This window comes from Neospora caninum, chromosome X (genome assembly GCF_000208865.1).
Source record: "Neospora caninum Liverpool complete genome, chromosome X".
NCBI classification, from domain to species: domain Eukaryota; phylum Apicomplexa; class Conoidasida; order Eucoccidiorida; family Sarcocystidae; genus Neospora; species Neospora caninum.
In genome coordinates, this window is record NC_018396.1 from 3,131,399 (window position 1) to 3,155,366 (window position 23,968).

A 23,968-nucleotide genomic window follows, 5' to 3' on the forward strand; every position below is an offset into this window, starting at 1 on the left:
GGATATATTTAGGCTCTTATGTTTATGTGCAAGAACTGTTAATGACAGGTCCTTGTCGATTACTGCGGTTGGTGGACTCGTGCGTGGGAATGAATGCTCTTTACAACCGTTCCCTTCCGCCTAGCGCGGCGATCACGAGCCAGCGTCGAGGCTTGTGGTTTTCTCGCAGGTCTCGGCAAAGCACCTGAGAGTGATCCTAACACGACGCGACGTTCTCTTCGGCTATAATCCCTCCATCTCCCTCTGGGTTGCCCCTGGAGAGAGAGAAAACGACTTCAGGGGTCGCGGCAAAAAACCAAGCGTTTGAGTCGCTCTCTCCCATGGACGTTGGAGTGTCCCAGCCGCTCTCCTTCCCGCACTTTGGGCCTTTGCTTTTTTTGACGATGAAACGGAGGCGAAAGGGAAACCAATGAGTCGCTCCAAAAACGTCGTGGACGAAACGGCTTCGCCTACGCTTCTCGGAACTGTAGCGTGAGGACTGTCACTTTCATTGTCGAACAACAGCACGTGGACAGTACTTTGGGAGGACCGAACCTGGACTTTGCCCCGTCTCACAAACAGCCGGAAACGTCTGGCGAGGCGTTGCTTTTGAACAAGTTTTCTCGTCTGCTTGAGAAAACCGAGCACCGGGACGTCTTTCCGCAGAATATTGGAAACCGCATGTTCACCGAGTCTAGCTTGTTGTTGACTCTGCTGGAAGTTCGCTGGCATGTTACTCTGCACTTCTCCGTTTCGTTTCTCTTCGTGTGTCGTCTCGAGTTTTTGCTGCGTTCTTTCAATTTCCCCGGGCATCACATCTTCTCGTTTTCCTAGCAAGTGAACAGGAGTCTCTCTGAAGTGAAGAAAACACCCGGCGAAGAAAGACTGATGCAGCAAGACTACATGATCCTGGTTTTCGTTTCTACGAGAAGACTTAGAGCGCGAAAAGAATTCCCCGCGTAAATTCCGTTTCCCTCTTTGCAGAAACAATTTTTGCCAGGTTGCTAGTTTTCATTGCCCCGGCTCACGCGGCCCTTCCACCAGCAAAGAGGCGCGTAAATGGAGTCTCTCCCTTTATTCAAAAAACTTCCGATTCGCGTTGAGGTGTCCAGCACCGTTCAACAGAGTATTTCATATAGGTGCAACGCTGGAGGCACGGAGGCGTACGCATGTTTCGTGTATTTTCATTTGCGGACGCTGCGCCCTTATTGTTCCGTGCCCTCTGCGGGCAGTTACGTCTCTAATGTACCTTCATCGATCTACGTATAGATCGATACGTATCGATCTATATGCATCTGTGCATCTTCAACAGAGGGAATATTTGTCTTCAGTGTTTCTCAAGGCATGGAAATGAAATCTTGAGCGGTGGTTTCTTGCCGCTCTCTTTGCTTTGGGGCTAAAAGACAACACGTAATTCGCACAGATCTGTTCTGCACCGTCTTCGTCGTCGCCATTGTTCTGCAACAGTCCCGGTAACTCTTTGGGTCCAGAGCAACCCATCGAGCTGTCGATCACGCGACCTTCTTTCTTCGCGGGGCGTAGTCGGGTCGGTTGTTTTGGTACGTCAACGAAGAATTCGTGGCACCCTTCGAATGCCACTTCTCGAGATTTCCCGCCGCCGCATCTTCTGTTCGCCGTGTCGGCCTTCAGTTATTTTTTCAGTCTGAGCCATGTGCAAACAATCATTCGTTCACACACTTTCTGTCGACTGCAGTCTTCTCTGGGGCATCTCGACGTGCAAAGGGAAGAAGCGTCTTTCAACGGAGCCGGGGAACAAACAGCGCACTTCGACTGTCATATGCCGTGTTGTGGCCGAAACACAAGAGACACTCTGTGAATCTCTCGCAACCCCTCTCTTAGATTAGACATGGCGCCGACCACCGCTTACCAGGGAAGAGGGGAGAAGGGGCGAATGCACCGTACATCTTCATTTATACCACGCCGCGTTCCTTGGCTTTAAAGAGTTTTTACCGAGCACAAAATCTCGACTGAATTCTTCATCCGCTGCCTAACTCGTCTAATTATCTGGTGTGTTTTGCAGCTGGAAAAACCCAACAAGCCAGAGAAAAAGCGGAGCGCGTCTACCCAGGCTATTCCTCACGGGTCTGCGTGAGCTAGATCGTCTGCTGTTCCACTTCCCAGCACGGCCTTCACCGTAAAGTACTTTTTCTTTCTGAAACGTGGAATGATGTTGTTTTTTTCTATCGCATGGCGTCTCGAGTTGGTCGCCGAGTAGTGACTCTAACGCGAAGATCGGCTTTTCTGTTATCGAAGAGGGCGATCGGTGGCGGAGCAGCTGACAGATCGCCAAGTGTCTGTGTGTAATCACGGCCGGGAACCCACGAGGAAACCGACTGCGGGGCAGTACCTTTCCGCTTCCCCTTGGAAAGCTCAGAAAGTGGCGGAACGCGACTCTTACTCGAAAAAGCAACAGATTCACAAAGAGGCAACGGCGGACTTTTCGCCTGTGCTCGCCTTTCGTGGTTTTGTATCTGCCTCCCTTATCGCTGGTATGAGATGCTATTTCAAAGTCTTTCTGTGGTGTGAGTCGAAGGAAAGCGAAGACTCTTCGGAAATCGTTGAGGAAGTGGAACCGCCAACAAGGAAAAGATAACACATCCGACCCCGGCTCGCTGTTAACATGGATTTTTACTGGCATGGACGAAGCCAACAGTGTTGACTCTCATTTACCGGAATGAACAGTGACACAGGAGAGCGCCGCTACCCTTTGAACTTTCACGTCCCTCCCGGTGTGGAAAACGTGACTTTCGCGCTTAGCCAGGCGATGTACCCTGGCTGATGTGCACCCAACATGTGCTTTGTCAGAAAAAAGGTGGCGGTTTATCATTATGGAGACGCTGTACCAGTCTCTTCCTCGCCACGGTTGCAGAAGCCCGTCAGGCGGACCCGTCCACAACCACGGATCAGTGACCGGGACGACGAAGCCTTCCTTTGCGAGGTGGACGCTTTTTCCTCCACTTTTGCGTGTCACTCTTCGTCACATTGCGACAGAGGGAAGAAGAGGAAATGGACACGAAGCAGAGGGGAAACAAGGCGAAAGAAGGCTAGAAGAAGACGGAGAGGCTCGCACAAGAGCAGACGACGAAGAACGGGCAGAGCGCCATGAACAGAGAGTCGAAGCGAGTGTGGCACCTAACGGTTCTCCGACTTCCCTGGAGATCCAACAAGGGAAAGGACACAAGCATGCAGAGGGATGTCCAGTTCATTTGCAAGAGTTCAGACAATTTCATATTTTGTCGAGAAAACGGAGAAAGGTTTCCTATCCTGGCACTCCAACGCCTCGTCTGGTGAGACTGGAAGAGGTTCCAGGAAGACTGCCTGCTTCGAGTGTACATACACCTCGAGAAGTTGTCGGCTGCAGCTCCACTGAGACCGGCGAACTCTTGCGGCTGCAAAAACGGGTTATGTTCTCTGAAGCGGTTTCAACGCGGGAAAGAACGGAAGGCATCGCTTCTCGTCCACGAACGAAATCACTGCCATGTCTTTCCACAAGTCATGCCCTCCCTTCTGTAAAGTTACCATCTCATCGCAGATCCGTTCCTCGTTCGGCTTACCGTTGGTCTTCCGCTAGTTGCGCCTCACTTTCCTGTCCAGCTCCTGATTCGTCCTCACCGTGTTCTTCTCCCACGAAATCTTGTTTCTCGCGTTTGTTTGACTCCCGATCTGCCGCACGGGGTCCTTCTTCCGCCCGCCTTCCTTCTGCTTCTCCGCGGCGCGCAGAGACAACGCCCTGGCTGAGGGACTCTCGCTCGAACATCCCGTTCCGGCGTGCGGAAAAGAGCCAAAGACGATGGTCGCAGAGAAGAGAACAAGCAGGGAGAGAACGGCTAGAGAAGACCGCCCGTGGCTCCTCCGTAGTTCGTGTCTCTCCGTTGCTCTCTATGTCCGAGTCGAGTCACCTCTGCGCTCACCTGGACGGAGGAGAGGAAACAGTGCGGGGGCGTGTCAGAGAAAAAGAGTGCACTCGGCGATATCAGATTTGCTTGGTGCGGGGCCGCCATGCGGTGTCTCCACCACCTTCACAGTCTTTACCTCAGAACGGTTTCACAACTGGGGTTGGTACGTCGGCTGCGCTGGTTGGCACACATTTTTCTCCGTCCCCTTCTTGTCATCAGACTTTTTCTTCGGCTTCTTCCTCCACGTCATTTCGCGTCCCTTCTTTTTCTGCGAGGGTTCCTTTTTATGCCGTTGTCTTCAAATCCTGTCAGGCGCTGTGCGCCGCTTCGCTGCCTACGGGCTCAACTACCCTGAATAGAGCGACCAGGTCACCAGTCTGTTCTTTGCCAAGGAGGGGAGATAATCGGGAGGCTTCCCATGCTCTTACTTCCCCTTCCTGCAGAAAGCAGCGCAGGCGCAGTTGCGCTGCTACGCAAGCATCTTCTCCTTCTTTCCCGAGCTCTTCAATTTCTGTCTTGTCTTCTTTCCCTAGCTGCAAGAGATCGTACGCTCCTCGCGCTAACTCTTTCCCCTCTTCTTTTCGGCGGAAAATGTCGATTTCTTCCGCCTTCTCTACTGCAGTCGTGTTGCTCTCTCTTGCTTTTCGCCTATTCTGTCAAGTGGCATTTTTCACGCCAACACAGTCGTCTGCTTCATTTCCGTTCCTCGCGGTAGCAGGTCAAGGGGTATACCCAGCAGACTCTGGGGGATTTCCCTCTCTATCACCCCTTCAGCAACTGCAGATTTTGCAGCAACGACGCACTCTTCCTCCTGGAGCGTTCGGTGTATCTTCGTCGCCGTCGTCGCCCTCCGCCGTGGGCACCGGCCAGCACCTCCCCCGTCAGGGTCCCTCTCTCCCTTCATCTTATCCGAATAATCATAGCTTTCCGTCTCCTTACTCGCTTCCTGCCCCCTACGGGGTAGGAGAAATGACGATGTCTTATTCAGCCTCACCCACGCCTCCGGTGTACGGACACCAGACTTCGCCCTCAACTCAAAACGTCTCCTCTCAGGTATATGCACAGCAAGTCCCCGCTTTGCCTTCGCATCCTCCAGCGTACGGTCACCCTCTCGAGCTACCTCATCAAAGCCCAGGAAGTTATTCTTCTCAACCACGAAATCCTTCCCAGTTTGCTGCCAGCGGCCTCCCGTCTTTCTCTGTTTCCTCTGCGCAGCCAACTGGTTTGTCGTTGCCACAAGATCTGCAGCACGGAAGCGCGCGTGGAGACAGCCCGGGGGCAGCGGGGTCGACAGAGGTATCTGCGAATGCAGGAATTTTGTCGTCCCTTTCACCAGAAGAACAGCGGGAACTTTTGAGGCTATTAGGAGGAGGACGAGGAGGCGACGTCTCGCATAGAAACACCGGAATGATTGAAGGCAGCAGCTTCGTGCAAGTGCCTTCGCCTCCCGCAAACCCTGGGGTGTCCATACACCCGAACCAGCCTCCCACCTCTGCAGAACAGATGATATACAGCCACAGTCACCGCCAACAGAAAGGTCTTTCACAGTTTGAGTATGACCAGGCCGCAGGGGGCAATTCTCGTAGCGGCCCTCCGCAGAATTCTGCACAAGTCTACGAAATGCTGCAGAGAAATAACCACCGTCAAGCCTCTGGAAACGCGGCTCATGTTGAGTATTCCCGTCCTCCGGCTTCATCTCCCCTTCCTGCGCTTCATCAACAGCTCCTTCGTTCTTCATCTCTCGCTTCTCCTCCTCCTCTCTCCCGAAGCCCCCCCGCCTCCTCTGTCTCACCGCCGCCCACTCTTCCTGCTTTCTCTCCTTCTTTCGCTCCTTCCTCGTATTCCCCCTCTCCACCTTATTCTTCTCCTCACGCCGCGTTCTCTCAGTCGTCTCCTTATGCAACCGCTTCTTCTGCACACTCGACGGGCTTTCAGTCAGGCGCAGTTGATTCGACTCTGCTCTTGTCGCCCCAAAAGTCTTTTGCTCTTCCTCCTTTCTTCTCGTCAGTCCTCAGAGCTCTCCTGGATGACCTTGCTCACGGAAGAACGGAAACGGTGGAGGAAGTTGCGGGGGTCCTTCTTCAGCACTTGCCCGAGCAGCAGAGACACCAAGTTTTCGCCATTCTGACGAAGGCCCTAGCAGCAGCCAAAGCCAAGAGCGACGCGTCCCCTTCTGCGCAGCTCCCTCAGACAATGTCGGGATTCTCAAGTGTCTCTACACCTCAGCAGGTGGGACAGGGCTTCGTGGAGACAGGCAGCCGTGGAGGTGAGGGCGCGTCCTTCTTCTCTTCTCCCTCCCCTTTTCCTTATCCTTCCTTCTCTCCCGCTTCGGCGGCATTTCCTCCTCTTCCTGCGCATAGCTCCACAAATGTGCCTGCTGGTTTCCCTCCCCTTTCAATGGAGTGTGCACAACTGTGCATTCCAGAAAGCGAAAAGGAAATAAACGAGGGACCGTACCTCGGGCAAGTCTTGTGTGGCTCAGATGGCCTCGTCTACCCAACAGTTTGCGACTATGAGAGAGCGCGATGCATGCATCCTCAGCTCGAAATCATTAGCCTCAGCAGAGATGGAAGAGACTGCCCTCCGCCTCCACCCCCTTTTCCTTCTTCTTCCAAGTCCTCTCCTCTTTCTCCCCCTTCTCCGCCTTCTTCCCCTTCTCCTCCTCCCCCTCCTCGCTCTCCTCCGTCTCTTTCTCCTTCCTTTCCTTCCTCTTCTTCTCTGGCGTCTCCATCTCCTTCTCCACAGGATTCACTCCGGCAGTGTTTGTCTCTGCCTGCCTGCCAGGGGCAAGCGAACCGCTCTTCGACCGCGGCGTCTCACTCCTCGCCCTTCTCTCCAGGAGCGTCGCTGCATGCAGACCAAATGTGGGAGCCGCAGTGCGCCTCGGATGGAAACACCTACGCCAATCCGTGCATATTTGGCGTTGAAGCGTGTGTGAGAAAAGTCACTGGGCAGGCGCCGCTTTTCAAGGTCCATGAGGGCGTTTGTGGAGAGCGCTCGCCGGACTCTGGCGCTCTTTCTTCCTCAGCTTCTTCCGTGTCTCCAGTCTTCGCGGCGTCCCGTGACGCTGGCAGTGAGGCGGGAGCTTTCGCAGAGAGGCAGGACGAAAAACGCGGGACGCAAAAGGCCAGTGAGGAAGGACGGCCGCCTGTGGAGAACTCGCCGGGTTCGCTCTCTCCCCTCCGAGGAGCCGGTGCGACGATAAAGTCGGGGCCGGCTGCGTTAGAAGCAAGCAGGCAAGCAGGAACTCCGGAGACAAGCGAGAAGCCAAGCAGCCGAGACGAAGACGGACGAGCGAAGTCCCAAGGAGCTGAGGAGAGACACGGAGAGAGCAAAGCTGACGACGAGACGAGACAAACGGCAAAGCAACCCGAAGAAGGCAAACCCACCGAATCACAGCCAGCAAATCGACCTCCTTCTACTGCTTCGTTCGTCCCGTCTTCCTTCTCTTCATCGGCGACACAGACGACGTCTTTGGTTGCTTCGGATGAGGGCCTGGTAGCCGAACCTCAGGGCGGGGACGAGCAGAAGAAGTTGCACCAGGTCGAAAGGGAGCAAAGTGAGAAGGAACCGTCAAGACTTCCTCAAAGCGTCAGATTGAATCACGCCAGAGAAAAACCATCCTTCCCTGGAGGGTCGCCTACCGACGAAAAACTTCATCCCCCCGCCTTCCACAGCAAGCCTCTGTCACCAGACAGAAAGCGACACCAACTGCCCTCCGCCGGAACGCCTCCACCTGCTTCGTCCTCTCACCCTCCTTCTCGCTCACCTGCTCCTCCTTCTCCTCCATCTTCCACGAATTCTTCTTCCACGGATTCTTCTTCCATGGATTCTTCTTCCATGGATTCTTCTTCCATGGATTCTTCTTCCACGGGTTTTTCTTCCACGGATTCTTCTTCCCGTTCTTCTGCGTCGCCCTCCTCATGTGTGCAAACGGCCTCTGGCGAGCTCTGCGCAGTCGGCGCTCCTGTGGCGACTCCACGAGGGCGGCCTCAGGCAGGAGGAGAAGAGCGAGAAGCAGAGAAACTCCCGAAAGAGTCCGTTGGTCAAGCGTTGGTGGGCAGAGTCTCCGCTCTTCTGAGGGGTGAATCTCTGCCTGGTCAGGGAGCGGCGATTGAGGCAGCAGTTGAAGACGCGAAACGGATCTCGGCGGCGCGCGAGGAAGAGGCGGGTGAGAGTGAACAAGAAGGCGAACAGCCGGATGACGAGGACGCAGCAAAGAAACTTCAGAACCTCAGAGAGAAAATGCACACAAATGCACAGAAAACAGCTGTGCAGCAGTTGATGGACAGGCGCGAAGCAGTGCAGAATCTCCAGAAACTGCAAAACCTTCAACTCGAGTTAGAGCAACAGCGCCCGGCTTCCCAGTTCGACGCCAAGAACTTCCTCGCATCTCTCCACGGGGTGGGATCTATCCAAGAGTTGATGGAAGAACGGACCCGGCAAAAGCTAGAAGAACTCCAGAGAGCCGAGTCGCCGAGAGGAGAAGCACAAACCGAAAATGACGCACCACAAGGCCGCGGGGCTCCTTTTCCTTCTCCCGGTGGGGAAACGCCTCTAGGGCCGTTGCCTGTGCCACAGGTCGCCGGAGGTAGTGTTTCTGGATTTCCTTCTTCACAGCCTTTCGTCTCTTCACATCGTACAGGAAGCAGCGGTGTGTATGGGGATACACCGGGAGGTCAAGCAGCGGCAGGCGATATCTCTCAGCGCATCGGGATGCCGACGCCAGCTCAGCACGTTCCGGAACAGAGGGGCGTGTCTCCTTCCGCTCCGCCTCAGATCTCGTCTTTTCCTCCGGCTTTCTCGCCTCCGCTGTCTCCCAGTGCGCCGCTTCCTCCAGTGTATCTTCCTCCCTCGACGCCGCGTCCTTCCCACCTCCAGGGCTTTTCTACAGGTGGCGCGCCTGCACTTTCTCCTTCGCCTGCTTCCGTCCACTCCCTCTCTGCGACTCGCCCCGTCGACTTCTTCCCTGTCCCTCTTTCTCCTTCTCCCGCCTTCTCGTCTCCCTCCTTGCCGCAAAACGCCCTGGTGTCTCATAACACAGAAAACAGGTCGACTTCTTTCTCGTCTTCCGCTGCTCCTGCCGTTTCTCCTTTGACATATCCCTCCTTTGCTCCCCCTTCCCCTCCTCGTTCCTCTCCCCTTTCTCCTGTACCTTCTTCGCCGCTATCTCCCTCGTCGTCGCCTTCCCCTTCATCGAATTCTTTCGGTCCTCCTTCACCGTCTCCATCTGCGGCTTCGGCTTCCCCATCTCTGTCTGCCTCGTCTCCACCTTCCCCATCTTCCTCTTTGTCTTCCTTTTCTGCGCCTAGTCAGTGCAATTTTCTCTGTCCCTCCGGAGGCCCCGTCGTTTGCGGAACTGACGGTCAGACGTACGCGAACGAATGCGAGGTTCGGGTATACGCATGCTTGCAGCGGTCGGCGGCACTGCAGGTGAAGCATCGCGGTCCGTGCAAGAAGCAAGGTGCGCGTTTGGAAGAGACGAGGGAGAAGGCAAAGGGAGCGCAGCCTGACGCGACGGCGCGGATAGGCCAGGAAGACGACAGAAGGGCTGCTGAGGGACGGGGGCCGGAAAGTGGGCGACGCCGAGATATAAAGACAGAGGGGAAGTCAAACGACCCCCCAAGACCCGGCACAGACACCTCGCGTCCTTCCTCCGCTTCCCCGCGCTCTTCTGCGCCTCAGGCGAAAAACGCACGATCCACGCTCGGCGATGGTGCGCCAAGCGAAACGCAGCATCTTGCTGGAGAAATCTACCCTGAGAGGCAGAATGGGAGAGGCGAGAGGCGCCCGGGTGTGGGTCCGGTCCGTAGCGAAGAGGACGCATTTCTGCTGGGAGGGAAAGACGAGCTCGATCCCAGAAGCTTTTCTCTCGCTCTGGATGGCATCACCCAGACGCTCCCTGCCGAGCACTCCACACCGAGCGGACGCAGCCGGGTGGTTCCTCCTTTCCTTCTGCGCGAAGGCGAAGAAAGAGAAGGCAAACCCCCAACTGTGTCGGCTTCCTCTGCGTCTTCTGCTCCATCTGGCTCTGTCTCTTCGTCTCTGGGAGCGAAGCCGGAGGCGGAGACTGAGAGCGAGGGTAGCCGGCAAGCAGCGAGGGCGCCGAAGGACGAGGCTCTACATCACGACAGTGAGCAGGATGAAATCGGAGGGCGAGGGAAGCGACGGGAGATCGAGACGCAGATTATGGCGGGGCGCAGGAGCGAGGTGCGTGAACACGCAGAAGAAAAGGAAGGAGAGAGGACCAGCTTCGAAAGTTCAACCCGGCAAAGTTCCCTTGCGTCGGGGAGATCCGGAGGGGTGTCGCTGCTGCAGGGCTACGCAAAGGAAGGCAGAAATTGGGAGGATGCCCGAGAAGAAAAGGTGTTTTTAGAGCCAACTTCAAAGACGAGACAGAACGCCAGAGGAGGAACGGGAAGTGGAGAGAGGGAAGAAGAAAGTGGGGCTGCAACTTCGGCGTTTTCTCAGTTGACTGGCGGGTCGTCCAGAGCCAGCGCCGAGAACGAAGAGTTTCTGCAAAGCAAGTCTCTCGCATCTTCTCGAGAGCACGGCGAAAAGGCGGAAAGACATGAGGAGGGGGATCGAGGACCTTCTGGACGTGACAGTGAGAACCCAAGAGAAAAGGAGGTGGACTATCTCGAGGATCTCGCGCGTCTGAAAGCCATGATCGACTTTGACAGCTTTGAAGACGAGAAAGACGGAGAGACAGGACTAGAGTACGAAGATGGGATTATCCACGATCACCCCTACATCTACGTTGAAGGCCAAGAGGCAGCGAAAGGAGAGAATCCACCCGGCTTCTCGATAAAGGCAGCAACAGATGCTCTTCTGCATGAGCAACAAGCTACTGCACTCGCTTCCCCGGTACAGACGCCTCAGTCGGCCCCCGTCTGGGAGGCAGAACCAGATCGAGGCGGAAAGCTCGCCACAAAACCAAAAGGAGGCAGCGCAACTACGACGCCTACGACTCCCCCACCTCCAAATCTTTTTGGGTTCTTGAAGTGGCTGTAGCGTGGCTTCTCACAGGGCTCCGAATTGCACTCAAACGTGTCAGGAGCGTTGGAAGCATGAATGTGCATGCCAGGCCTGCACTACACATATACACATGCACATGCGCTGCGTAGAAGAGCATACACCAAAATATCTGTATGATGTTTGTGTAAATGTACATATACCGATGTATATATATATATATATATATATATATATATATATATGGGAAGCGATTGTAGAGCGAAGGGGAATGGAGTCACGACACATAAACACATGTGCGCTTGAGGGTAAAGGGTGTCCGGTTGATAGGTACAGTGTAGGCTCGCCGAGACTGGCCTTCTATAGAGGTCCGTTCCTTGTTGCATTTGTGTCACTTCTCGGAATCCTCGCGGGAGGGAACGAGAGAGAGTATTCGGAAGTTCTGAATCCCCATAAGACAGGAGAGGCCGCTGGACAGGCAGAGGCCCCAGTGGCGACAGAAAGTGGTCAGGAGAGTGGAGCCGAGCGAGGAGGTTCTCCTGGTCACGGGAGAGTTCGGGAGAAGCCGAAAACATGCGTGAATTTTCAAAGGAGCAAGATACGGCGCTGCGGCTCAGAGAAGGGAGGGAGAAACAGTGGCAGGTGCCGCTTTTTTGACCGTGCATCTTGGTGTTTCGTACAACAATGGAGCGTCTCTCGTTTTTTTTCCCTCGTTGCCCTCGTGATGTTGTCGGGTGTATGGACACCTGGCAGGTGTCCCTGGCGGCAACGTGCGGTGGGTGTCCTCGCCGCAAATAGAGAGCAGCAAAAGAGAGAATTTTAGGGCCTAGAACATCTTCCTTTGTGGTAGCGGCAAGACAGGCCTGTGGATTTTTACTGGAGGCACTTGTATTCTCTATGCAAAACATACAGAACGGTATTTTTGTCAGATCAAGGGATGAACATCGCAACTTCTCTCTTGCAATTACGATGCCGAATGGAAACAGCAGTTGCTCTTTTTCTCGTTTCTTCCCTTCTACCCCTCACTCTACCATTCTGTTTTTTCTCGCCACTTCCCCTTGTATCCTTTCTCTACAAAAAAGAAACTCTCTTGTCTCCCTTCTGCACAGGCTGCCGTCCTCCTGAGTATCTATCGGCCTCTTCATGTAGAAAAAACGCGCATCTATCTATTTACGTAGACATCTAAATCTATATACAAGCATGTATAACAATAAATATGTGTATATATGTATATATTTGTAGATCGAACGTTTCCACAGGAATCGCCCCGAAAAGCTCGGTTTTTCCCGTGTAGAGAAAAAGATCTGTTTAGAGGAAGACGTACCCACCGAGAAGAGGCCGACCCGTCGTGGGCGCTACCGCACCATTTAAGGCATATGTTTTCTTTCCGTCCCTTGCTTTCCGGGGGGGTTTGCAGACGAGAGCAGATTTCGCTGTCTATGTCCCTCCCCCGCTTTTGCCCAGTTCTACCCTGAGAAAAAAGGTTTGCCTGGTTTCCCTCTCCACCAGCTGCCCGGGCTTCGTGCCTCCCTCCTCAGTCCTTCCTCATGCGTTCTTCCTTCCGTCCCTTCCCTCCATAACTGATGAGTGCTGGCTTTTTGTGGCTTTCTGTCCTGAAGGGAAGACGTTTCCTGGGGATATTACACACGAGATCTCCGAACTGGTTGCCAAGCGTGTTGCGCAAGGAGGCAGGCTCCGAGGATGGCAACTTTTTTGCGGCACAGGAAGAGCCTCAAGGATGAAAATTCTCAGCCTGGAGATTTTCCTCGTCTCACAAGTCTTCCGTTCCCCCCGGGTGCTGCCTCGCTTGATCGCTTCGTCGCGCTGCCGCCAGTTATCTTTTCTGGTCTCAGAGGAAAGCCACACAAGTGTCGCTATCCAGTGCCCACTTTTCACCCCTGTCAGGTTCCTACAAAGACAGCAAGGCCCGCCCATGAGCCCCATTCCCTCAAAAAGGACCCTCTGGCGACGGGCGAAAGAAAAACGCGGAAAAGGGCAACGGCGGCGCCTTCCGCCGCGACAGCCGACCTCGGCTGGCGACAGGCTGCGGTTCCCCCCTCCCCCCCCCCCCCCCCCCAGGAAAACCCTTTCTGCGTGGAAGTGAGGCGAAGGGGAGAGAAGACGAAACCAGAGATGAACCGAGAAAGGAACTGCGGAGAAACGAGGCCGGCCGAAGTGAGCGAAGGAAACGAGGGGCGGAGAGTCCTGCGCAAGGAAACCCCGTTCCGGCTGAGGTCCGTGGACGACCTGGCCCCCGTGTACGTACACCGGAAGGCGGGTGTCGGTTGTTGCCAGGCGGCTGGTTCGGTCTTGATTTTTGTCCGATTTCGTGTTATCTCTTTTCTTCGTCCGAACACGGTTCTCTTTCGCCGTCCCTCTCCTCGCCTTTACAGTTTTTCTCGGCAACCAACGGCGTTTTGCGGTACGAGCACGAAGCTGGAAGGAACTTCGTCTAACAGTTTGACAGGCGCATGCACGATATCCTGCCGCAGGACTCATCGAGCCCCTGAAGTTCGGCCGCTTCTGCGTCCGACTTTTCCAGCTCCTTCGCTCGCGATGTGCGGCTACTGTAAACCGCTTGTTTTCCTCCGCTTCTTTCCTCTCCTTTTTCGCCGTGTCTCTCTCTTCCCGCGCACGTCTTTGCAGAATCTCGTGAAGAATCGAGATACACCTCGCCGTCGAGACCCGGGGAGCACCCGCGACGCAAGAAGAACTGTATTCGATCTCCGACCTGCCAGCGACTCGACTGCTGAGACTATCCAGTTTGTTTCTTCCTCCTCTCCTCCTATATCAATTTGCCTCCGCGGCAGTCTCCCTAGTCTTATCCAATTCGCGCCTCCTCACCGTGTCTCGTGTACCTGCAGTGGACGCTGTCTCAACTCTTCGTCGCTGGAAGGATCTCTTGCACGCTCTCGCTTCAGGACTCGCCACACACCTGCGTTGTCGTTGCCTCTTCGCCTCAGCCGCCTGGCCGTTCTTCTCTCCTGTCTCCTACAGCCTCGCGTATCTCGTTCGTGGCTCCTTAGCAGAGGTTCCTACGTCGCTACCCGCGAGGCAGAGCCTACTGGAGGGGTTTCCCTCTCGCTCATTCTTCATCCCTAAACTTTCCGTGACCCCATCGTCTTCTCCCCTTCCTGGGTCTCTGCTAACTCTTCTCGATCTAGTTATTCTCGATCTAGTTCTTCTCGACCTTGTTCTTCCGTTTCCTCCGGTCTGCTGTTCGCTTCTCGTTTTTGCGATGTAGGAGAGGTGTCGTGGAGAGACGGGTCTTCCGGTTTCTTCGTGCGTATCCTCTCGCCTTCTCTCTTTCTCTTCGTCGCCTTCCTCTGACGCCTTTCGTTCGCGCTCTTCCGCGCGCGTGTTCTCGATCTCTCTGCGCTTCAGCTCGGGACACACTGCGGGGCAGAATGTCGCCTGCCCTGCGAGAGGCAAAGTGAACGACGCACATGCCCGCACCAACCTGGCGGCTAGAGGTCATTTCCCTTATCATTCCTTCCGGCCTTTTACCCCCCGTCATGCAGGATGCAGCGCATGAAGAATTTCGTCAGTCAAAAGGTAAGGCCCCAGCAGATTCTGCGCGGTCTCCTCCTTTTGCTTCCTCGCGATCTCCTTCCTCTTCGTGTGGCCTTTTGGCTCTGTCCTAGCGTGCGGTATGTCTCTCCCTTTTTCTCCACTTTCTCCTTTTTCACTCCTTCTGATCATCTTTTCCAGCTTTGCTATCCCTCCTTCACTTTTCCTTCCCGTCTCTTCCGATTCGGTTCTCTCCCTCTCCCCTCACACCCTTTCTTCCCCTGGTTTTCTCTGCATGTTCCCCCAAATCCCTTCTTGTTTCCCGGCTGTTTCCTTCATCTGTTGCCCTCTCGCTTTCTCGTGCGCCTGTTGCCATGTGTCAAGTGTTGTCTCCACCGATTCTGCTCCCGTTACGCATACATACACACTTTCATACACATGGAGTTATATGCACAGAAATATAACTTATGAATACTTATCTCTACACAATCCACAGCTTACATCTCTCTCTCTCTCTATATATATATATATATATACAGTGTACACTTGCATCCATTTACGTCGGGATGTTGCTATGTCGTATATCTCTGTCTGTGTAGTATATCTCCCCTTACGGGAAAATCGTGGCTTTTTCGCTTCTTTCCTTTTCGCCGTGCGCCGAGTGCGCTCCCTCCTCTCTTTTCCGACTGCTGTTCCTTCATGCCCTGTCCTGGCTGACTCAGTTCTCCGGCGCAACGCGTCAGGATTCGCTGCATGCAGTCCGCCCGCCTCAACAGGAACCGCATGCGCCTGGGGCCGCCACGGCGGGAGACGCTTCCGCTGCTTGCGGCGGTCCAGGCGCCTCGGCTGGGAGCTGCGCGGGGCTGGCTGCGGGCGCCGCAGGCGTAGCCAAAAAAGGCGCTTTCGGGAAATCCGCTGGAGAAATGTGGCAACTCGAGGAGCAAACCAAATTCGTGGGACGCATTGACGTCTTCCTCTCCAGATTCGACAAGCTTCTCACAGGTCACACTTGTTACGCCACCAGTGCCAAACGGATATGTGTGAATCTATGCATCTGGGCGCGAGTGTACCCTTATATACACCAATCGGTATCTGTCCAAATGCGTTCAGATGCATATACAGAGAGACATGCATGCATGGATATGTGCCTGTGCATCCGGTCATGTGCATGGAAGCGGATGTACACATGCATACGTACGTACAGATACAAGTGCCACTTGTTTACTGGGATATACATGTCGGCACGTATGCATCTAAATACACATATATATACATATATATACATATATATACATACATATACATATATATATATATATATGAATTTATATACGGATGTGGAGGTTGAGATGTAGAGGCTAAAGGGGCACGGAGGCGGGCACCTAGTTGGGGCGGACTCTGGTCCGTTGTCTCCTACTGCTAACCTCCACAATATATTTCCACACACAGGAGATCTACCAATCTGTAGGATCGTGTGTGTCTACAAGGAGACAAATGGGTACCGAATATGTCTGTCTGTATGTATATATGTATGGAGAGAGGAAGCGATTTATTGACAGAGACGTATGTCTATGTGTATGCAGGTGTGTGGTCTGTGGAGTTTGTTTTGTAGATTCTCCTAGTATGTCTGTGCATCGTGCCTCGCATGTTTCATCTAGGTTTTTGTATCTAACGGGAAGTCGTTTTCTGCTCGTGTGCGGCATGCGTGTTTTCAGAGTGCGACAGCATGCACCGGGACCTTGGAGACACAGTTAGCGTTTTCTTCAGTCGCAACACAGGATTCCGGGAGACTGCACTCGAGATGGCTGATGTGCTGGTGAGACCCTTTATGCCTCGCTTCGTCTCGTTCATCTTCCTCCCTTTTTTCGCTCTTTCTCTTCTGCGCGCGCCCCAGTAGAAAAACACTTTCTGTCGCGTGCAGCGTCAACTCTTCGGCCGAGTGTGCACAGAAAATGTCCCACTACGTAGCTGCATATATATATGCGTGCGCGTGCACAATTATATATACATATATTTATTTTCATATATTTAGTCATATATTTGTGTGAGTAGCATGTGGGGCTTTTGAGAACCAGCTCTGTATATGTGTCACACATTGTTCTTCGTCCTTGACTGCATGCAGTTGTCGGCAGTTTCGACTGTGCAGACGTTTAGGTACACACAAATGTATGCGTAGAATCTTGGAATGGAGGTGTATGCATGTCATTCTTATTTTTGAAAGCATGCGATTGATTGCACATATATATATATATATATATATATATATACATACGATTCCAGCTCATGGCTCTTCTTGTCTCGCATGCGTTTGCGGTCTTTTCTTTTCTTTTTCGCTGGTTGTTTCTCCTTCTGTCAGGTGGCGTTTCGTGCGATTCGACTCGAGTTGGTAAGAGCCGTTTGTTGCATGCGCTTCCCTCAGGCGTGTCCTGCGCTTCGCCTCTTCTCTCCTCTGCCCGCCTGTTAGGCTCTTCTTTTCTGGTCTTTGCCGAGTGCTGCTTCGGGTTCGAGAAGTTCTGCTGACGATGTGTTGTTCTCGCCTCTGTTTTCATCGATCCGCTGGCGTGTTGTCGGTCTCATGTCGACGCGTCACACAGATCTACGATGAAGAGACCGCATAATCGAACGCTCGCAACGGGGCAAGCTCAAATGCCTCTATCCTCTCTCGTCTTGTGCCGTCTGTTTCGCTCCTTTTTCCCATCTGTGTTTATTCGTGTTGTCAACGAGGAGGTGTGCACCTGAGTTTGTTCTTGTACTCGCGTCCTCGCTACCCTGTGCTCAGTGATGAGACAGTACCATCTTCCTGCGCTCCCCTGTCACTGCGTCTCTATGCAATCGCCAGCAACCCCACATCGACACCACGCGCCGCGCAGCAACGGAGTGCATGCGAAAAATCCGAAGAGCCGAGGTACGGAGGTCGTGTAGGCAACCTTAGAACAAGACCACGCTGGACTGGCGGCATGGACGACCACGCAAGCGACAACCCCTCTCTCCTTTCGTTCTTTATCTCTCTCCCTCGCGCTCTCAACTTATTGTGCTCCCTCTTTTCTCGCGTCGTTTTAGCATTTCACGCGTGAGTTTTCTTGGCGCCCTCCCCTTCTCCTACAGGTACTGCTGAAGGAGCGAAATGAAGCAGCGCATCACCTAGACCACTACACAAAGGTAGGCTGTTTTCTCTTTTCCCAGATAAGAAGCGCAGTCTCTCTTGCTTCCCTCTCAGCATCCGTCTGTTCTCGCTCTCCGTGGCGTGCTGTCTCCTCAGACCCTGTTTTTTTTGCCTTCTTCGTCCTTCCCTCTCTTCGTCTCCCTCTGTTCTTATGGATTCCTGCTTCTCCTTCACTTCTCGCGATTCTTGCTTTCTGCCGCTCCGCTCTTTCCTCGTCGCCTCTCGTGTCCATTTTTCTTTCCTCCCTTCTGGAGCTTTGCAAAAGCGGAGCAAGAACCGTGATGCTGGATGATGCAGTTGTGCTCTACATGTTCAAATCCCTTCCAGTTTTCTTGAAGGGGGATCGAAGTTCAAGCTCGCTCGCTCTCTCAGCCGGCCGGAAGGCGGCGCGGCAAACAAAAGGGACGCGGTGCTGCCTCAGTTTGTCTCCACTTCTCCCACAGAAACTGTCACGTCTAAAGAGCGAAGCCCCGTCTGGCCCCAAGGCTGAAGAGCGCATCGCGCGAGTAGGTTTGTTCCTCCGAATGCAAACGAGCAAGAGACACGTGACTACTCCTCGATTATAGCTTGTATGCTTTAACGCAGCCATGCGGGTTAGGATTCGATCGGCTTTCCCCATTGTGGACAAGCGTTGTGTGCCTGTCGTTCAATTTATATCGAGTAATGCCTACCGCGTTTCTTGCGTCTCGTTACCCATAACGACATGTGTTCCACCTCGTAACGTGGAGAGAAGATAACAACCAGGCGGGAAATAAACGAGGGAACGTCCCCATGGTTCTTGTGAACTCATGCTTCGAAAAAGAGAAGACGAAGAACGAAACGAAAGCCATAACCAGGAAGACTACGATGGTTGTCTCCCGCCTGGTTGCGTGCACTTTTTCAGAATGAAAACAAACTCGAGCGAGCGTCCATCGAGTACCACACCGCAGAGGAAGCCGCCAGGTGAGCAGGCAAGAACAGGGCGCAGCGGGGAAAGGGGTGGCTCTGAGCCCACGAGGATGCGGTCTGTCTGTCTGCGCGAAGGCTATGCACAGTGCAACAGGATCTCTGTGATCTCTCCGCTTCCTGTAGGTCAGAGTTGCAGGAGACTCTTGGGACGCGCTTCTTTTCGGCTGCCCAGCTAGTCAGCAAGGTGAGAGGAAACCTGGACTGTCACGACACTTCTCTCTTCTTTAATCCGTGCTCTTCGTCCCCCCTCCTTTCTGCCCCTCTTTCTCTGGGTCTTTCTTCTTGATCTCTCTTTTCTTCCTCCCTCTTCTTCGTCCTCTCTTTCTCTTGGGCTCTCCTCGCGCGGGATTTTTTATCCTCTCTCTTCCACTCTCTCTTGCCGTTCGTCTAGCTGTTTCGTGTTCTGGCCATTCGTCGGATTCCCTCGCCGTGACTCATCTCTTTGTCCGTTGCGCCCTTCCTTGGTGCACCCGTCTCCCGTTGCCTCTCTCTCTCTCCCTCTCTCTCTCTGTCTCCATGTCGTTTTCCCCGCTTGCGCGCGCTCTCCGTGCTCTCCTCGTGCCTGCTCAGGCGCTCCTCTTGAGCCGCGAGCTCTTCTCAGCGGCGACTCCGTGCCTCGCGCGGCTGCCGCCTCTCCTCGGTGCTCTCAGCGCGCCCAGCGACGACGCAGCTGGAATCCTCGCCAGACGGTGCGCGCCGTGTCTCGGAGCGGCTTTCTCGCAGCCCGGCTTTCCTTCCTCCGTCCCCGCCATCAGTCCTGCGCCGCCCCTTTCCAGTCACGCGCTCTTCAAGACGCCGTCGCCAGCAGACCTCTTGGCCTCTGCACAAGCGCATGCAGCCTCCAGTGAAGCTGCGCCGTCGGTCTACACAGCCCCTCACTTCCCGAGCGCAGCGAGACCCGGCGTTGTCTCTCCGCAGACCCCTGCACTCGCCGTAGGTAGCCAGTCGCAAGTGCCCAGCGTGGCGGTATTCCCGGGCGAGGCCTTGGGCCCCGTCCCTGACGCCGGTGCTGGCCCTGGGGCGAGCGGAGGTGTCTCCTCCGCGGCGCCCGTTTGCGTGTGCAGCCTCTTGCGGGACGACAGCACCGCTCTCGCCCCAGCAAGTCGCTGCGACGGGTCGTCGGCTTCCCGCGAGGCAGGCGCGCTGCCTTCCGTGTCTCCTGTGTCTCCTGAGGCGCTGCCGACAGCGAATGCGGACACCCCGCAGTTTCCGGGCGCGACGGGGACTGCGGCTTTCCCTGGAGGCCCCGCCGCGCCCGGAAATTGCTCATTGGCCTGTGGCGCGGAGCCTCACTCTTCTTCGCAGGGGGGACCGTCCGGCTCGGCGGGTGTCGGGGGGCTGCAAGACCCGCTTTCAGGCGCTGGAGCGGCGTCGCCTTGGGAGGGCGTCGGTTCGACTTTGCCAGTGTCTCCTTACGTCGCCGGCGCTCACAGGCGCGAGGTGCTGTCTCCACAAGCGCCTTCCTGTGGCTCCACTCAGAACGCGCCACCGCAGCTCAAGCAGCCGCAGGCGAGCGCCGAGCCCGCCGGAGACAGGATCCCGCCGATCCGCTGTGCCTCGTCCTCCTCGCTCTCTTTCGGCCACCACTACCCGCCACACTCGCCCGCGGAAGCGGCTGCGGCGAGTCTTCCGGGCGGGGGATTCCCAGAGTCTCAGCGGCGGCCCGCGGGGCTGACTGCGAATCAAGGCGGCCTCGCAACTGCTGACTCCCTCGCGAGTCTCTCCAACGGACCCGCAACGGCCGAGGCGCTGTCTCCGTCTCGAGGGGTGCGAGGGAGAGACGCGGATGCAGGCCAGCGCAGAGGAGAGAATCGGATCCTCCGATGGAACACCGTCGGCGCGGCTGGCCTCACGCAACGGCTGTCGTGGAGTCGCTTCAGGCGCCGGCCCACTCGACAGCAGAGCGCGGGAGGACCGGGCCCCGGGGGGGACGAGCGGGTCCACCTTCCGGATTCGCCCCTCTTTGCGTTTCCCGAGACCGCGCCCCGAGTCGCCAACCACACTCCGGGGCTTCCTCGCCCAGACCCAGGCAGCCACAGAGGCCAGACGTGTCCGATGTCTGCGTCACCCGCCCTGGGGGGGGTTCAAAATCCAGGAAACAACGAACCGCGAAGCAGAGGCCAGGTGCTCAGCCAAGAAGTGGGAACACCGGCCCGGAGAAGGGAAGGCGTTCATGCACCCGGCGCAAACACTTCCTGCGCAAATACTTCCGCGGCAAATACTTCCGGCGGCGCAAATACTTCCGCGGCAAATACTTCCTGCGCAAATACTTCCGGGGCAAATACTTCCTGCGGCGCAAATACTTCCGCGGCAAATACTTCCTGCGCAAATACTTCCGGGGCAAATACTTCCTGCGCGCATGGGGCCCCGGCAGCGGGGTCTGGGGAAGGCCAAGACGGTCTGGAGACGCCAGACCTCGTCCTCGCCGGCAGCCCGAGGCCAGGCGCAACCTCCGTGGCAGCCGCCGCGCCTCCTCTGAAGCAGGCGGGATCGCAGAGTTCCCTGGGAGCGAGGTCGAGTCTTGGGAATCTCGACGCTTCTCTTCCTCGAACGGACGCCTCGGAGGCCAGAGCAGGCGAAGAACGCGACGGCCATTCTTCCGCCTCTTCTGCGTCTGCTCACAGCGACGTGTTTGTGAGGGCGGCAACCCAAGATTCTCTCTCTGTCGTGGGAGGGCGCTCGGCGCAAGCGTCGACGTCGCTGCTTCTTGCAGCAACTGCAACCAGACCTGGTCCCGAGAAGAGCGGCGCGTCTGGGGGCTCTTCGAGGAGCTTGTCGCGGCTCGCGCAGGCCGACATTCCCCTGGGGGCGCCGGGAAACGCAGAAGGCGGCGAGGCAGACGCGAGCGGGAAAGACGAGGACAAGGGGAGAGAGCAGAGCGTCGAGGCGGGGGCGCCGTCGCGTTCTTCGTCGATCCTCACCTTTGGGGCCCACGGCGAGCCGGAGCGTTTCGAGGAAGATCGGCCGCGGACGGACCGTGTGGAGAGCGTCAGTGCCGGTGGAAGAGACACGCTGGAGGCGCGGGAGACAGAAAGCGAAGGGGAGCCGAGGCAAGGCTGTTCCTCATCGTCTGTGTTGTCTGTGTCTCCAAGAGAGCGCAGCAGCGAGGCGGAAGAGTCTGGCGGCGACGGGGTCTTTTCGGCTCCTGCGTTTCCCGAAGGCGTGTCTCCTCGTCTGGGGACCCTGGCGGTGCTGGGCATGGACGGCGGAGACAGGCCTGCGTCGCCTCGACAGGGCGACGGCGCGAGTCCGAGCAGCAAATCTGGGTCCGTGAGTTCCCGCTCATCGCTTCTGTCGTCTTCTCAGCCGGCCAGCCCTCCAGCGCCGTCATCCGCCTCCGCGTCCTTCCAGCTCTTCCCTGGCAGCGTCTCTTCCTCGGTGTCTTTCTCGCCCCAGTCCTCGGTCTTGCTCGACATGCAGGGGCCGCCCTACTTCTCCTTGCCTTCTTCCCTGGCGACGCTCCCGCAGAGGGCGGGGAAGACGCGCTCGGCCTCGTCGCTCGGGCAGCCGGAAAGTCTGCTGCGCCTGCAGTCGGATTCCGACTCGCGCAGGCGAAGTTTCGAGGTGGGTTCGCCGGACGGCTCGCCGCTAGTCGCGTTGAATGGGACAGGCCACGAAACTCTGGAGCCGCACGCGGCGGTTCCCTCGTCGAAACCGGCGCCTTCGCCCTGGACGCTGCCAGCCTTCAGCCGCAGGCGCGGCTCCGCGGGGGAGAGCAGGCGCCGGGGCTTCGGGCCTGCAGAGACACCATGGGGGTCAGGCCCCGGCCTGGAGATGTCGTTTCCTGTGGAATCTGGAAACTCTCTAGAGAGGGCGGCGCCTGGGAGGTCAGCGTTCGCGAGTCTCCCCTCTGTCCAGCACGCGGACGGATTCGCGTCGCCCTCCGTCCCGACGCCGCCGAGGCTCGCCCTTCCCCCAGAAGAAGCCCGAACGCAGCTGGAGCTAAGCAGCGAACCCGAGGAAGACGCCGAGGCGACCCCGCCGCGAGAGGAAAAACCTCGCCGAGAGAGAAGTGGAGACGAGGGGAGACGTCAGTGTTCGCGAGAAGACGAGGTCTTCGCCGGGTCCCCAACCGCCAACGGCCGACGGCGGTCTTCGGGGGGACACGGGGGACGAGGAGACACGGATCCGCGTGCAGCTGGTGCGCAGAGACGCAGGGCGTGGCCCGGAGACAGAGGCGCTGGTGCGGTGCGCCCGGGAAAGGAAGAGACAGCGAGAGACAAAAGCGAAGCGTATCGCACAGGCGAGCCGCGCAGGTCCCGGGTCTCGAGCTTCGCGCGCGAAGACAGCTCCTCAGACGGGACCCGAGAAATCCCTTTCGGGTCTTCGCCAAGGAGTCCACCGGGCGGGCGACGCAAAGAGCCGATCTGGAGCGACGACGGCTCGGATTTGTCGGCGCCCGTGGGGCCCGTAAGCGCTTCGGGGAAGAACAGAGAGGAAGCCGGGAGTTCCTCGAGCCGGAGCAGCTCGGATAGAGAGGCGCAGACGGGGAGAAGATGCGAGCGAGCGGAGGGCGGGGGCGCAGAGTCCCCCCGCGTCTCGTGGAAAGTGTACCGTGACTGAGGGGGAGGCGGGGCGACGGACCTCTCCAGTTCCGGAGCTTTGAGTGTCTCGCACCAGAGCGCGCGCGTGGGGTCGCCGGAGACCGTTTTGTATGGGGGAAAGAACGTGGCAGCGTTAGGTGGCGAGCAAGTGTGTGTCTTTTGAAGAAGCTGTGCACTTGAGACCCGGAAGACGGGAAAAAATTTCGTCGAGCCGTGCAGAAAAAACCCCAGAAGGCAGCACACGACACCGAGTGCATGCATCCACCTGGCGCCGAAGCGAACAAGTGCAGAAAACCAGCTGGAGATAGAGTAGGAAAGGAGACAGTGCGCTGAAAGGGGACCGTGCTTCGCTTTGGAAGGCGCCATGCGCACGGCTCCCCCATGAAAGAGCATGCGCGCGTCTCAGCGTTGCCCGAGAAAGCAACAAACACGAAAAGGCTTCGGATGCAGCGCCGGCCCCCGACGAAGAACTCGGGGACGGCAGTTCTCCAGATGACCAGATGCGCACAGTTGGTTCTCTACCCAAATAGGTCGTATGTAGAAGCCTAGAGCGGTAGATGCACAATTACGCAAATGTGCCTTTAGAGAAAGCTTGATTTCCTTTTCGGTCATCCGATGAATTCATCGCTATACGCCGACTGTTTTCGCCTCCTTTCTGGCTACGTGCGCACAAACTGGTGTATGCTTGCATGCAGACGAGGGAACCTCCACGTACACATCCCGTCTAAGCAAAGGTTGATTTACAAACGTGTGGCTACGCTCGCACCGTCAGCGTAGGTGGGCCGCGGTGGCGAAGGGTAATGTCCGGTTCTCTGCGCGTCTCACCATCTCCCCCTGTCTCAGTCTACGTGGCTCTTCTCTATGAATGGTGCTATCTACGCCGTGTCTCCTACGCGTTTCCAAGAAAACCCTGCAAATAAAGACGGGGGGGG

At 56.3% G+C, this 23,968-nt stretch overlaps 2 protein-coding genes across 2 annotated transcripts; both read left to right on the plus strand.

The window, feature by feature from the left end:
- Positions 1-4,487: 4,487 nt before the first annotated feature.
- Positions 4,488-10,910, plus strand: NCLIV_048440 (putative kazal-type serine protease inhibitor domain-containing protein; the record flags this gene model as incomplete). Its single annotated transcript, XM_003884396.1, has 1 exon — positions 4,488-10,910. One exon carries the CDS (start codon positions 4,488-4,490, stop codon positions 10,908-10,910), a length of 6,423 nt encoding a protein of 2,140 aa, XP_003884445.1.
- Positions 10,911-14,393: 3,483 nt separating this feature from the next.
- NCLIV_048450 (conserved hypothetical protein) lies at positions 14,394-23,055 on the plus strand (the record flags this gene model as incomplete). The annotated part of the gene is made up of 9 exons (XM_003884397.1): positions 14,394-14,426; positions 15,104-15,383; positions 16,097-16,197; positions 16,738-16,767; positions 17,487-17,540; positions 17,988-18,050; positions 18,428-18,486; positions 18,616-18,676; positions 19,063-23,055. The coding sequence occupies 9 exons, from the start codon at positions 14,394-14,396 to the stop codon at positions 23,053-23,055; spliced, it is 4,674 nt and encodes a 1,557-aa protein (XP_003884446.1).
- Between the last annotated feature and the right edge of the window lie 913 nt (positions 23,056-23,968).